Source organism: Taudactylus pleione, unplaced genomic scaffold, assembly GCF_031769625.1.
Source record: "Taudactylus pleione unplaced genomic scaffold, aTauple2 ptg000292l, whole genome shotgun sequence".
Classification (NCBI taxonomy): Eukaryota; Metazoa; Chordata; class Amphibia; order Anura; family Myobatrachidae; genus Taudactylus; species Taudactylus pleione.
Window position 1 is genome coordinate 1,364,408 of NW_028284694.1, and position 15,396 is coordinate 1,379,803.

The 15,396-nt window shown below is 45.1% G+C and overlaps 1 protein-coding gene across 1 annotated transcript in view; it reads right to left on the reverse strand.

Moving 5' to 3' along the window:
• Positions 1 to 15,396, reverse strand: part of CRTAC1 (cartilage acidic protein 1) — an 822,281-nt gene that overhangs the window by 68,891 nt on the left and 737,994 nt on the right. The window contains exon 9 of the mRNA XM_088482771.1: positions 12,635 to 12,717. Within this exon, the coding sequence (XP_088338897.1) occupies positions 12,635 to 12,717 (83 nt within the window). The remainder of the gene's footprint in view (positions 1 to 12,634; positions 12,718 to 15,396) is intronic.

Here is a 15,396-nt window from a genome sequence, read left to right on the forward strand (position 1 = left end):
ATTGTACAATAAAGACTGGCGCCGAACAACTTGTACTTGCATCCAGACTGGTGTGCTGCTTCCCTGCTGCTGTGTGTGTGTGTAAGGAAGGAGTCCTCTACCCAGGAGAGGGACCCCCTAACCTAACTGTGTCACAATATGGTGGAGAATGCGGGCACCCACACACACTGAAGTTGCAGCGAGAGGAAAACTTTCTGTTTAAAAATTAAAGGGACAGACACCCAATTTGTGAGTGTGGAAATAACACTGTGTCTTTGGAGTCCCATAGAGGTGGTACAGCACCTGGTCGCCCAGCCCAGAGATGTTAATACTGGTCCTCCCACCACCACTCACTCCGTACGAGCCAGTCACTTCCTCCAAAAGATGACTTCGGGCGATGATGTGGAGGCCTATCTCGCCGCATTTGAAAGAACGGCCGAAAGGTAGAGTTGGCCCCAGGAGCAGTGGGCAAGTCTGGTGGCACCTTTTTTGTCTGGGGAGCCACAAAAGGCCTATTTCGACTTATGCCTGGCTGATGCCAAGGACTATAAAAAACTAAAACAGGAGATCCTAACTCGCTTGGGAGTCACCACCTTTGTTTGTGCCCAATGGGTCCACTGCTGGGAGTTCCATATGGACAAGCCTCCACGTTCACAGATGCATGACCTCATCCATCTGTCCTCAAAATGGCTACAGCCCGAGATGCTGACGGGACCACAGATCGTGGAAAGGGTCGTGATGGACCGGTACCTGCAATCATTACCCGCGACTCTGCGCAAGTGGGTGAGCCATGCAGACCCTAAGACCGCGGACCAGTTGGTCGAGCTAGTGGAGAGGTACGTGGCGGCTGAGGAGCTGAGGAGTATGCCCCACCAAGCCCCGATGGCGCACCGGCGAACTCCCACAGACACTGGTAAGACTGTTCCAGGGGAGAAGGGTGCTGGGCGGTGGAATGTACCTAAGACTGAGGGTGTAGAACCTGGAGACAGGCCTGCCAGGCCAGGAAGGTTCTTGCCCCGTAAACGACTAGACATTAATATGACTCAGTGTTTCCGATGTGGTGGCTTCGGCCATATTGCCGCTAATTGTTCACTTACAACTGAACCTATGCAATGTGATACTGCTCATGTCTACCGCAGGGGGTCTTTCTTTGCACAGACAGCCTGTACGGCTGACCGGCAGGCTGAGACTGATAAGCACATGTGTGTACTCACTGTAGATGGCAACCGAGTAGAGGCACTGTTAGACTCTGGTAGCTTGGTGACACTTCTAAAAGCTGAGCTGGTGAACCCCTTGAGGCATAAGGGGAAAACTGTTGATGTGACCTGCATACATGGGGATAATCAATATTATGTTACTGCCGAGGTGAACGTCGAGACAGCATGTGGCTCTGCTATAGTTTCTGTGGGTTTGGTGCCTGGTCTGATGTACGATGCAATATTGGGGAGAGACTTTGCTCACTTCTGGAAATTGTGGGAAAGCCGTTTTGTTCCAGAAGTGAACAACCCCGGTCCACTTGAGAAGGTTGTCGATATAGTGGAGGAGGGAGTTTCTTCTGACTCAGAGTTATTCCCTTTTCCTACTATGGTTGGCGAACTAGAGAATGCGGAGTGTGACGGTGGCCCGCCATCTGATGTGCCTCCCATTGAGGTGGGAAGTGTTGTTGGGCCAGTGGATCGTCTGCCTGATTTACAGGTCAGAAAAGAGGTCTTTGCCGTGGAGCAGTTGAAAGACCCTACTTTGGTAAAAGCCAGGAAGAATGTAAAGGTAGTTGATGGTAAACCCGTAGACCCTGATAGTCTTTTGTCCTATTCCCACATGGCAATGTGTCAGGATTTATCCTGCCCTGAGTGTCAGCATCATGCTCCCAGACCACGTTTTAAGGGTCCACTAGTTCCATTGCCTATTGTAGAGGTGCCAATAGTGAGAGAGCACCTGAAACAGGCTCAACAAGCACAGCAGAGGGTATACAACCGCAATGCTTGGTTACGCAGCTTTGCTCCTGGGGACAGAGTGTTAGTGTTGGTTCCCACTGTGGAAAATAAACTTTTGGCTAAATGGCAAGGCCCCTTTGAAATCTTAGAAAGAGTGGGACAGGTCAATTACAAAGTGTACCAGCCGGGGAAAAGAAAGCCGGAACAGATATACCATATAAATCTGTTAAAACCCTGGAAAGATAGAACGGTACTGTCGGCCGTCCGAGTCCCTCCAGTAAATCCAGGGCCCTTAGTTCCCGAAGTGACAGTGGCAAAAATCCTGTCGGCAATTCAACAACGAGTGGTCAAGGAGTTTCTGGTCAGAAATAGGGTGCTGTTCTCTGACGTACCTGGGAGGACCTCGGTCGTTAAACATGACATCATCACTGACCCAGGTGTTAAAGTTAATCTAAAGCCCTATAGGTTACCAGAAGCACCAAGAGCATCGGTGTCGAAAGAAATTAAAAATATGCTGGAGTTGGGGGTTGTTGAAGTATCACATAGTGAGTGGTCAAGTCCCATTGTGTTGATTCCAGAGCCCGACGAGAGTGTGCGTTTCTGCAATGACTTCCGAAAGTTAAACAGTGTTTCAAAATTCGATGCCTACCCGGTGCCACAGTGGAGAAGGAGGCGTTGGCCATAAAGTGGGCGTTAGAGGCTCTCAGGTACTATTTGGTTGGTAGAAAGTTCAAATTGATCACTGACCATGCCCCTTTGAAGTGGATGTCCGAAAATAAGGACAGTAATGCGAGAATTACGAGATGGTTCTTGGCGTTACAAACTTTTAAATTTTCAGTGGAACACAGGCCAGGGGGCCTGTTGTCTAAAGCAGACGCGTTGTCACGCGTTCATTGTTTGGGGGCTTCAGTTGTTCCGCCCCATAGGTCGAAACAAAGGGGGGGGATATGTGATAGGATCACTGGTAAAGTGGTCTGTGACAGGGACATTTATCCCAGATTCCTGTCCTATGTGTTTAAAATCCCCAGGAGAAAGACTGCAGTGTAGCAGGCTTGAGTTTTGGCTTTGTGAAAAGCCGGTTTGGGACCTGGGGGTTGTGGGTGAGAGGAGAGGGAGGGCTCCACCCACGGCCACTCCAGGTTTTGGTTCTCTTAGCCTGGTAACAGGCTTGTTAGGTTTTCCACCTGAGAGTGGCCAATATAAGCCTAGGGCCTGATTCAGACCCACTCGCGAGCGGCTGTCCGCTCGCAAGTGGGTCGATGTTATGCACTGAGCATGCGCACGATGGAGGGAGCTCCGTCGTGCGCATGCGCCAGACGCGACGAGCGAAGGAAAGTCCTTCGCTCGTTGTGCCCGATCAAAGGGGGCGTGCTGTCAATGTTGATTGACAGCACGCCCCCTTTGGTGGGCGTGCCGGGGGCGTGCCTCCCTGACGGGGGCGTTCTCACGGGAACGCCTCCCGTCAGAAGCCGGCCCACTGACATCACTAGTGATGTCAGTGTGAGTGATTTTGGCTCTGATAGAGCCAAAATCACTCCGGAGCTTGCGGTTGAAAACCTCAACCGCAGGCTCCGGCTCGCAATTTCGATGGTCGCGATGGTCTCGACCATCGCGGCCATCACAAAGCACGCTCGTATAGCCTGTGGGTGGTGACCCACAGCTATACGAGCGTCCAGGAGGACGCTCCATGAAAATGGAGCCCGGCCCTCATTCAGAGCGTGCGCTCTGCTCAGAGCGTACGGCTCTGAATGAGGGCCCTAGTGTGTTGAGGGCTGATTGTCTCGCCTGGGAGAGCAGACAGGGAGTTTGCTCAGAGACACTTGGAAAACCTATCTGTGAGTACTGTGCTGTGCTTTGTTGCTGGTGAGGGCATTAGGCCCTGCCAGGTTCTGGTAGTGAGGGAACTACCTGTGAAGTTAGTACCCCGACAGGGCTAGGATTTACGTTTATGTTTTCTTTGTGTTATTTCTGACATTGTGCAATAAAGACTGGCGCCGACCAGCTTGTACTTGCATCCAGACTGGTGTGCTGCTTCCCTGCTGCTGTGTGTGTGTGTGTAAGGAAGGAGTCCTCTACCCAGGAGAGGGACCCCCTAACCTAACTGTGTCACAATATGGTGGAGAATGCGGGCACCCACACACACTGAAGTTGCAGCGAGAGGAAAACTTTCCGTTTAAAAATTAAAGGGACAGACACCCAATTTGTGAGTGTGGAAATAACACTGTGTCCTTGGAGTCCCATAGAGGTGGTACAGCACCTGGTCGCCCAGCCCAGAGATGTTAATACTGCTCCTCCCACCACCACTCACTCCGTACGAGCCAGTCACTTCCTCCAAAAGATGACTTCGGGCGATGATGTGGAGGCCTATCTCGCCGCATTTGAAAGAACGGCCGAAAGGGAGAGTTGGCCCCAGGAGCAGTGGGCAAGTCTGGTGGCACCTTTTTTGTCTGGGGAGCCACAAAAGGCCTATTTCGACTTATGCCTGGCTGATGCCAAGGACTATAAAAAACTAAAACAGGAGATCCTAACTCGCTTGGGAGTCACCACCTTTGTTTGTGCCCAACGGGTCCACTGCTGGGAGTTCCATATGGACAAGCCTCCACGTTCACAGATGCATGACCTCGTCCATCTGTCCTCAAAATGGCTACAGCCCGAGACGCTGACGGGACCACAGATCGTGGAAAGGGTCGTGATGGACCGGTACCTGCGATCATTACCCGCGACATATATATATAGTTAAGAAAAAAAAAGCCAGCATCAACGCAGTCCAACAAAGCACAATAACATACAACATGTAATGTAGGTGGATACCACCCAGGGCCGTGGGAACGAATATTTTCATGGGGGAAGGGGGGGGGGAGCAAAAGGCCAAGGACTACTGCAGGGCCTGGAGACCCTTTTCCTCGTGTTTGGTATCTCGTCTTACGACAGTTGTAACAGTGACTGTAGATATACAAAGACTCCCAGTCCTATGTTATTTTACGTCAGTGTTTCTGGGGTTGTATTTATAGTGTACATTATTAAATAAATATTATTATTGAAATTAACTGCCAATTAGTACAATAGCTGTTAGAAATATAGATACATTCAATTGTTCATCTTAGAAATGTACATTTTTGTCATAGTCATTAACTGTGATAGGAAAATGAGCGAGGCTTCTAAGAAAAGAAAAAAAAGCATTTGCAAGAAGAAAATGTACATAGAACAAACATGAAGATAACTTAATTTTCGGTAAACAGAAACGACAACAGTTGTCGAGTTCAAATAAAGCTATTATCGCTACATCCCCATTTAATTTAATTCATCCCAATTCGCTTTAGTGTAGAAGTTCATGGGGGGGGGCAAAACACAGCCTTTGCCCACCCAACAGAAATCATGGGGGAGCAACTGCCCCCTCTCCCCCCCCTCTGGTTCCTATGCCCCAGATACCAACCAAGATACACAAACACAAATCATAACACAACAGGAGCATTCACCTTCTACTGGACTACCCACCTGGTAGGGTGATGACGATGCCCTCATCAGGATGTTTACAGCCAACCAAGGAAAGGGAATGCACCCAACTTAAAGCGCACCCAAACAAACTATTGCACCCATATTGACGACCTGCCATTCTCACCTGCCGCAAATTAGCCAACAAGCAGCAAAAATCCATGACCGATTAAAAAGGGCAGAGGGGGGAGTGGGAAGACAGCAAACAAGAGACTTTGATCTACAAACCAAAGCCTTATAAAGCCTAATACACCCCTGAAACTTCATAGGATAGCTGACAACATGTGATATGTACACAAGCCAGGCCCTAGCCTAGAAGTCTAAACTATCTCATTCTCATGTCAATGATTGGGTTCACCTAAGTTACTGACATGGTAATAAGTGTTAAAAACAGAAAGGGTACCTACCAACATTTACAAACCCCAGATTGGGACATGCAGGTGTCTGCATTATAGGTGGCTTGGCCACGCACCCAGTGGGCGTGCTTAGTGCTAGGCTACCAATTGCCTTGCCCTAACCCTAAAACATTTTTAAATTGCTGTAAAAATTGGAGTCAGTGGGACAGTCCCCTCAGAGAAACAAAAACACTGCTTGTTATAGCTTAATTCATGTCTAAAAATTGTCAATGCGTGTGAGAGGACATTGGGACTGTATTTATCACACATTTCACTTATCTGTGTTTAAATGTTATTTTTATTTTGATGGGCGTGTACCTAGAAATGTGCTTTTCTACAAAAGACGCAAATGCATGTCATTTATAATGCAAGACATGTTCAGCCACACAAGAGGGGGTAAAGAAAATCTATTTGCAGAAAGAAAAAAAGACTGTGCATCATTCTCCCAGGCACTAAATTACACTTAAAATGTGCCTTCCAACCCTTAATCTCATTAAAATAATCATCTTCTTTTTTTTTTGCATGAATACAAAATTAGGTAAACTCATGTACCCATATAAAGATGAAGGGAAAAAGGAAGGGGATGATCAGTTGGCGCTGACGACCAAGCAGCTGGTTCAATGGAGTAGTCAACTCCCAACAAAGGCTTGTAACAAAAAAAGAGAAGGGTGTGAACCGCGCTAAATATATCTAATGAATACACTGGTATATATAAATGAAAAGCACAAATAATACCTTGTTCAGATCAATGAATTAAAACATGAATAGTAATAATATTCTGTCAAACATAAACAATGAATATTCCATATGGCTTGATCGATATAATCAATGTATTTTATTCCTCAAAATACAAAAAGTACGTTTATTGGTGTGCACAAGGAGGTTTAAACATATCTGGTATGTAAACATACACAGGCACAGAAAAAGTATATCTAAAAAGAGATCCTGAAATCAAGAATCTCTAGGTATAGATGACCAATTCCGTCCACAAGATGATAATTATATTAAAAATCTCTAAGAAAGAGTAATAGTCTCAATCCAAATGGTGGTGCCAATTTGGTGCCAACAATCACTGGCCTATGGGTGTCTCCGGAATAATGTCCAGCTATTATATTAATTACCAGACGCTACTGAGGAAGCTGTGGGTCCTACCACAGCGAAACGCGTTTAGCTCCCCACTTTTTGCATACATCACTTGGGACATTTGGACTGTTTTCTGGACCGGTATCATCTTCTTCACTCTCCAGCCTCTGTTTAGATCGTCAGCACGCCAGTGCAGGAATTCTACACCTATCCCGGGCTGTGGACGCTTCTATCGAGTCTGGTAATTAATATAATAGCTGGACATTATTCCGGAGACACCCATAGGCCAGTGATTGTTGGCACCAAATTGGCACCACCATTTGGATTGAGACTATTACTCTTTCTTAGAGATTTTTAATATAATTATCATCTTGTGGACGGAATTGGTCATCTATACCTAGAGATTCTTGATTTCAGGATCTCTTTTTACATATACTTTTTATCTGTGCCTGTGTATGTTTACATACCAGATATGTTTAAACCTCCTTGTGCACACCAATAAATGTACTTTTTATATTTTGAGGAATAAAATACATTGATTATATCGATCAAGTCATATGGAATATTCATTGTTTATGTTTGACAGAATATTATTACTATTCATGTTTTAATTCATTGATCTGAACAAGGTATTATTTGTGCTTTTCATTTATATATACCAGTGTATTCATTAGATATATTTAGCGCGGTTCACACCCTTCTCTTTTTTTGTTACAAACTCATGTACCCAGTTCTTCCATAGCGAGGAACGGCAACTACCTGCACGACTCCTTGTTAGACAGTTTAAGTTTTGCTACAGCAGACGTGGCCATTTAGGACTACCAAGTCCTCGTGCTTACCCATGAAGTAGTGGGTCTTGAGAGCCCGTTTGAAGATCTATAGAGAGGTGGAGAGTCTGATAGGGAGAGTGTTCCAGAGGTTGGGAGCAACACAGGAAAAGTCTTGGAGGCAGGAGTGGGAGGAAGTAATAAGTTTTCAGGAGAGGCGGCGTGCATTTGTTGAGCAAAGTGGGCGGGCAGGAGAGTGAAGGGAGATGAGGTCTGAGATGTAAAAGGGAGAGGATTGGGTGTGGGCTTTGTAAGCGAGTGTAAGAACCTAGAATTGGGTTTTGAAGGGGAAGAGCAGCCAGTGGAGGGCTTGTAGGAGAGGGGGTGGGGGGGGCGATGTAGAATATTTGGAGAGGAAGATGAGCAGAGCAGCAGCTTTGAGGACAGATTGGAGTGGCTAGAGGTAGGAATCAGAGAGGCCAGATTAGATGATCCAACGCTGCACCTTCGGGCTCACAAAAGCATGCAGTGGGTGTCTTTTTGCTAGAGATGCCTTCTGATGCTTTTATATATTTTCGCACATCAGCTGCGTCCAAAAACACAGCTGCTGTGTGCGTCCATCTCTGAATCAGGCCTTTAGTTCGTTGGGCGGGATGCATGATGCATCGCATTCAGAATGTGATGCATTCTGCCGCTCTTCGCATGCATGCTGGCGTTGATTACACCGGTATGCGTGAAGGAAATAGAAAAGGGCCGCTCTCTTGGTAAGAGCGATCCTTTGCGAATGAGGGACTTCCATGTCTATCACCCAGAAGTCCCTCTGGTGTCATTCTGCACATGCACAGAATGACACATGCACACACAGCACTCTGCGGAGAGAGGCCCATAGGCTTCTATAGGATAACACCACTCCAAGACTTGTAGTAAAATACAATGCAGGACAAGGACATGGTGTATAAACATTGCTGCGTTAGTGATTATAGCACTCAACAAGCAACAGGGCGGAAGCAACCAAGTGTTAGGTGCCCTAGCGGGGAGTAGGAAGATGGCGTTACCATCGCATCGAAGCCTTGGAGTGATTCGCATTCCGAGGATTGGTGCATAGGAGAAATGCGGTCACACCCACGTTTTCGGGGTGTGACAGCATTTCTCATGTTGCTGCGTCCTGTCCGTTATCTTCTCCTCACAACCCCATTAAAAATGCTGATTGTGATGAATAGGCCCCTAAACGTGTTGGTGTAGAAATATAAGCCAAGTAGATTGTAATGTATTAACTAGTTTCCAGATTTATCCATATATTTGTCTCTTTCTATTTTACAATAATAACTACAGTCTCTCTGTTTGCCTTTAATACAGTAACAGATACAGAATGAGGGAGGATGCTGAGCACGGAGTGGCTTCCTGATTAATTTAAAGTGAAGTGAAAAACGATGTTACAGCACTAATTAAGGCCAGAAGAAGCTAAAGACTGTGCTGCAACTTGAAGTTTCGATCCTACCTTGGAGCTACAAGACATCAATATACACTGATGAAGTAACCATTCTTTTAGACAAATTGATTCTATGATTGCTCCTAATCCTGCCATGTTACCATTCAAAAAGTTTATTGCTGTACAATCCAACAAGTCTAAGGGGCCTATTCATCATCGGAGGCCGTATTCATCACTGCTCCGGTGCGGGGACAGCTGCTCCAAAAAGCAGCTGTTCCCTCGGTGAGTATCACAGCTACAAATGTAGCTGCGTGACTTACCTCCTCCTTGTCGTCCCGGCTACGCATGAGTGACATGAGGTCACGCATGCGCACAGCCGCCGGGGAGTCCGTGAGAAGGCGCGAAGGGATCCCCATAGGAAGGAGCGGAGCTATGAGTGCAAGCGCCGTCTGAAGATGGCGCTTGTTCTCGTGAGCAAACTCCGAAAACTTAGTTTTTGGAGTTTGCTGAATATCAGCGTTTCCGCATGGTTATCGGGCCATTTATCGATGATGAATTGGCCCTTAATTACAGACAATAACACAAGAAGATTATCACATCACGTTATACTTTTACTATCTAGTATAGTGTCGGGCAACAGCTCAAAGTCTATCGGAGACACGCAGATTCTTCATCTGGAACCCAGGGGAACCTTTCTAGTTTATACCTTATTGATCCTGATCCTTTTGCCCCAATTACCACAGCTCTTATTTATAAAATTTTTGTCCCACCAAGCTTCACCCACAGCTCCAGCTCTAACTGAGTAACAGCTCGGGCCACAAGTGAAGCTCAGTGAGTTTTTCTTATTTTGGCCCTCATTTATCAAAGAGTTTTATAATTCACAACGAGTGTTAAAACTCCTTGCGTATGATAAATGGTGCTCCAGCCAATCAGCTCCCAACTGTCATTTTTCAAACAGATGACAGTTGGGAGCTGATTGGCTGGAGCACCATTATCATACACAACAAGTTTTGTCAATCGTTGTGAATTATAAAACTCATTGATAAATGAGGCCCTTTGTATACAAAGCAGCTGACTTTCACACCATGTGACCTTCTCCAAATAACATGACCTCCTCCTCGTCACAACCCAGGGAAATCATTAATTACCAGCAGTGCATTTCAGATAAGACACAGGGAAGTGGCTACCCTTGTTCCCTTACACCTAGAATGAGTCATTCCTACTTATTTTATTAAAGTACAGTAAGGAATATCTAGGCAGGACTTTATCAGTCATTGAATTAGTAGCGGATTGTAGCTCGTACGTTCAGCTAGGGGTAAGTTGCGGGATTTGTATGGAGTCTGGGTGCATGGGCAATTTAAGGTGGTGAATGGAGGTGTTTTTGGGCAAGTGGTAGGTATTAGAGGAGTTTTGAGGTAAATGGGATTAAAAAGGGCATTTGGGGTGTTTTGTGGTGTGTTGTTGTTTGGGTAAATAATATTATTTGAATTTATTCAGAGTAAGTTTCATTTGTGGAATGTTTGAAGGCTAGATGGTTTGAAGACAGTGGCCATCAGAATATGATAAATATTATAAGAAATTGTAATAATTGAGGCTAAAATGCATTGATTAATAAATAGGCTACTAAGCCTGCTCTCAGGTAGCTAATGAAAATAATTTAGTATTACAGAAATGGGCTAATAATTTCCTTTCATACGAATTTACGTTTTAAAAGTGACCCCGTTTGGTATGCTAAAAGAATATATTGTAATAAAAATAAACATGTCAGTTCTTTATTACTGATTCCTCATTTACAGATGCGTCCTCATACAATTAACATGAGTAGAACATGCATTGTGAGAAGCCTGGCAAATGTGAGCTGCATCGGATGGTGCGGCACATTTGGCGTGGAAAAAGGCAGCGGCCACTGCATCAAACTGCAGCAGTTCAAATACATATTCAGACTCCATTGCACGCAGAGATGTACAATTATTGCATAAAAAATGAATCAGTGCAGTCTCGTGAAATGGTTTTGTTGCATCGCATTGCGACTAAGGCCCGTATTCAATTGCCTGGTGTACATTCCGCCTACATCGCTTGTTTGGGCTCCAGAAAAGTATGGCGCGCATCCCCTCTATTCGCCCTATTCAATTGCAAAGGACGATAAAACGCGTCCCGACGAAACTTGGAGATGAGAAAGTCCTGTCAAAAATGGGGAAATCAGCCTGACACCCCCCCAAAAGATGCACTGACATGGGGGATACCCCCGAATAGCCCTGCTGAAGGTATTTGGGGTACTTGGATGGTCTCAATAGCTGCTATTTAGCGTCTTTGCACAAGTGGTGAAGAATAGCATTTAGCAGTTGTTGTTTTTTTTTTTAAATAACTAGTTCCACCAAATTTGGGGTACCTGAAAATAGGTGCAAGCATGGTTAAAAATCGCTAAAGTGAGGTTTTAAATAACGTATAAACGCACCTTCAATGACCTGCAATCCAAAAAAACACCTGGGGCATACTTGGGGGACCCCCTGAAGTCTATTTTGCTAGTTTAGAAGTTTGTCCCCCAACTTTGGTATTTTTCACCCCCAAAACTAAAGAACTTTTTTGGGGTGCTCTAAAGTATTTTTTTTTTTTTAAATGTACGCAGTTTATCTTTGGTGGGACTGTCCCAAGGCTGCAGGGGTGTTTCCGCAACTTTGCACCCCAAAACCCCAATTCTGCACTTTTTCTCGCCTGCTTTCTTTGGCGAATCTTTTCCGCTGGTTACAAGGCGCAGACTTCTCGCACCGGCAAAAAATCTTTGCATTTGAATCGGGCACAAATTTTCCGCCTGGCGAAATGACGTCATCTGTGAAATTTTTCCACCGATCGCGGCTTTTCGCCAGCTATTGAATACGGCCCTTTGATGCACATTCGATCGAAAAAGACCTGAAAAAAAATGCTCAGTGCAAGCCGAGCCGCACAGGACCTGTGCGCTAACTGAGATGGTTTGGTTGGGGCTAATGTGGTAATAGTTTATGTGGACACCTCTGGTTATAACAAATACTACATATAAATTAAAATCATGTAATAGTATATATGACACCGTGGTGCGAAGAAAATCTCTAAGATGAGTGAAGGGATCACATAAGTACATTGGAAGACAAGGAAGAGATCAATCCTATGACACTAAAGGTCCTCATTTATCAACACGTTTAATCACTCGCTGCGTATGATAATGGTGTGCCAGCCAATCAGCTACCAAGTGTCATCTGTTGGAAAAATGTCAGTTGGGAGCTGATTGGCTGGAGCAGCATTTATCATACACAATGATTTTTAGCACTCGTGAATGACAAAACTCATTGGTAAATGAGGCCCTCAGTACTTACAGCTAGTGACCACCCCAAGATGTATGACAGAAGAGTATAACCATAATGGCCAGCCACAGAATGAAATGAACAGGAGTGTTTACGCTTAAATCCTCATCTAGAGTCTTCTATAGTTGACAAGTGCTACAGTAATATCTGGAAAATTGCGCATGAAATTAGGGTATGTATAGATAATAACAAAACATATATGTAATTGTATGTAACTAACCAGTTCCCCGTCCATCTGGTTCAGAAGCATTTCCTGGATTGAGCTCCTCCATATACGGATCCGCATGTTCCCGACGCCCAACTCTATAAAAGATAGACAGACAAAGGCGTCAGCAGCAGGTAGGTGTAGGTGTTTAACAGGGTGTTTAACACTCACTATTGGACCCAAAGTTTTTCTTATAATATTTACAATGATTGACATAATCTAGTGAAATGTGACAAAGATATAACTTGGTCTATGAGACACATGAGGAAGTTATAGCAAGTTTTGAAAGTGTTCACTATTAGCATCCAGGCCGGCTTGAACACGTCGCTCCATGTTATGGAAGGTGTAAAGTGGGGTATCCACTTGTAGATATACAAACAACAGCACGATTACGACATTGCAATTGTGCTGTAGTTTGTATAGCTAGTGATGTGCCTAGACTGAACGATCACTCTTTCAGTCCCAGCACGTCCCTCATCCCCGCACATGCTGAACCTGACCAGATCGTCAAGTTGACCTGCATGTACGGGCGATGTCGGATGTCAGAAGCGACCAGCGGGCATGCGCATCGCTGGTCGCTTCCGACCAAAACATGCCCGATGCATGCGCGATTTGCAAGCGATTGCACGATAACGATGTCGTTATCATGCAATCGCTTTGCTAAATCGCTAGGTGGATACCCCCCATTAACCAAGATATTGGGAGTCACAGTCTCAATTTCCCACTGAATGTGTTTTCTCAACACACACAAGCACGATGAATATGGACACCACAGTACACAACACCGCTGTCAGAAGCAGGAATACCTACTGACCAGCAGTGACAGCTCCAGAGGTGAGGCTGCAGCGCAGTGCAAAATTCAAATAGGGGAACGGCAACCAACTGCCACCCTCACTGCCATCCTGCCTGGCAGTTAGTGCAGCTCCCCTATTTGAATTTTGGGCTGCGCTGCTGACTAGGGCGGTGAACAGCTGGCCTTCAATTCGCGCATGCGTGAACAGCTGGCCTGGTTGAAAATGGCGAACACCTTCAAAAAATGTTTATGGCTTCCTCATGTGTCTCATAGACCAAGGTATGTCTGCGTCACATTTCACTAAATTACATCAATTACTTTAAAAGTTATAAGAAAAACTTTGGGGCCAATAATGAGTGAAACACCCTGTTCTTACTATTAACCTTTATTTATAAACACCAATATATTCCACAAACTGCAACAAGCTTCAGACTTAACTTCATTCAGGTGTACCAGGCACTTCATTATATTATTTTGGGCTCATTAGTAACTGCCTCATTGGAGTCTACACTGGAGAATTTGGCTGATATATTAATTATTAATATACTGTATACAGTAAGACAACAAAAATGGATGATAGAATATGACCATGAAGAACACCAAACATGAGGAGGATATATTTCAAATAGACTCAAGGATGGTTGTCATGTTATTTTTCAGCATTGAATGATATCAACAGAAGTAGGGAGATAAGGTTTTGTATGGGTGAAATTAGATTTAAGAATTGCTGTGTGTTGTCTGGGATTTGACACGTACTTAGAAAGCTTACTTTACAGTACATTTCCAAGTTCAATCATACAAGCTAATACCAGGCTTGCCTACCCTCCCGATTTGGAAATAAAATAGCTGATAAATGGTGCGCTGTAAGGAAATAAAATCTGCTAGCAGCCAATATACAACGAGATGTACATCCACAACCCAAAAAGACATGCAAAAAAGAAAGTTATGTATATATGATTCTGCGCTTCTTATTTCTACATGTAAACCAATATTCCAAAGGAAGTCCTTCTTTACCAGTTAATCCACTTAATAGGTGAAAAGTTTCCACTGTTCTTTGTATCCTAGGATCTGTAACAATAATAGTATCTCCCGAATATCCGGTGCCGATCCCGACCCCCCGGAAAGGCAGGCAAGCCTCCCGGCTGCCGCCTACCCCCCCAGACTACTAGTAAAACCCCCCCTGCCCGGGGGCCCGATGACGCGATTCGCGCTGAATCGCGTCATCGTGGCTCCGCCCCCTGCTTCACAATGCCTTTTTCCGGCATTGTGAAGAGGGGGCGGGGCCACGATGACGCAATTGTGCCGGCCCCCAAAACAGCATCATAGCCCGGCCACGCCCCCTACAGAATGCAGGCATTCAGCTCCCTCCCGGAAGGAGGGAGTTGAACGTCGGCAAGTATGGCTAATACACAGTAGGTCTGATATATATATATATATATATATATATATATATATATATACACAATTATACATACACATACACACACACAGATGTGCCCTGCTACATCTTTGCTACGTACGCAGAAAATCGGGCCACGCATGGTGAGAAGCTTGTGTCCGGATACGCGCACTGCTTTCGCCCCCACGCCGCCATAGGAATGCATGGTGTGATCGCAGTGCGTAGCGTATGCAACTGCGGATATTCGCCTGGCGACACATCTGTATATACATATATATATATATATATATATATATATATACAGTATACTGTATATATATAGTTATATACACACATATATATAATGAAAACACAAATTGAAATGTTGAAGAAACAGTGACTGGCGCGAGTTTTTTATTGTGGATCCAGAGTGCCGCCTCTCTCTCTCTCTCTCTCTATATATGAGATAATAGTCGTTTTGCGCCACAAATGTTCAAAAGGGACCAAAGTTTTAATAGCAACGTCCAGCACCATTATTCACTGATGAGCTGCTCTCCACCATAGCCTCTCCCCAGGGCCCAAATCTGTATATAGAAATGAAAACCG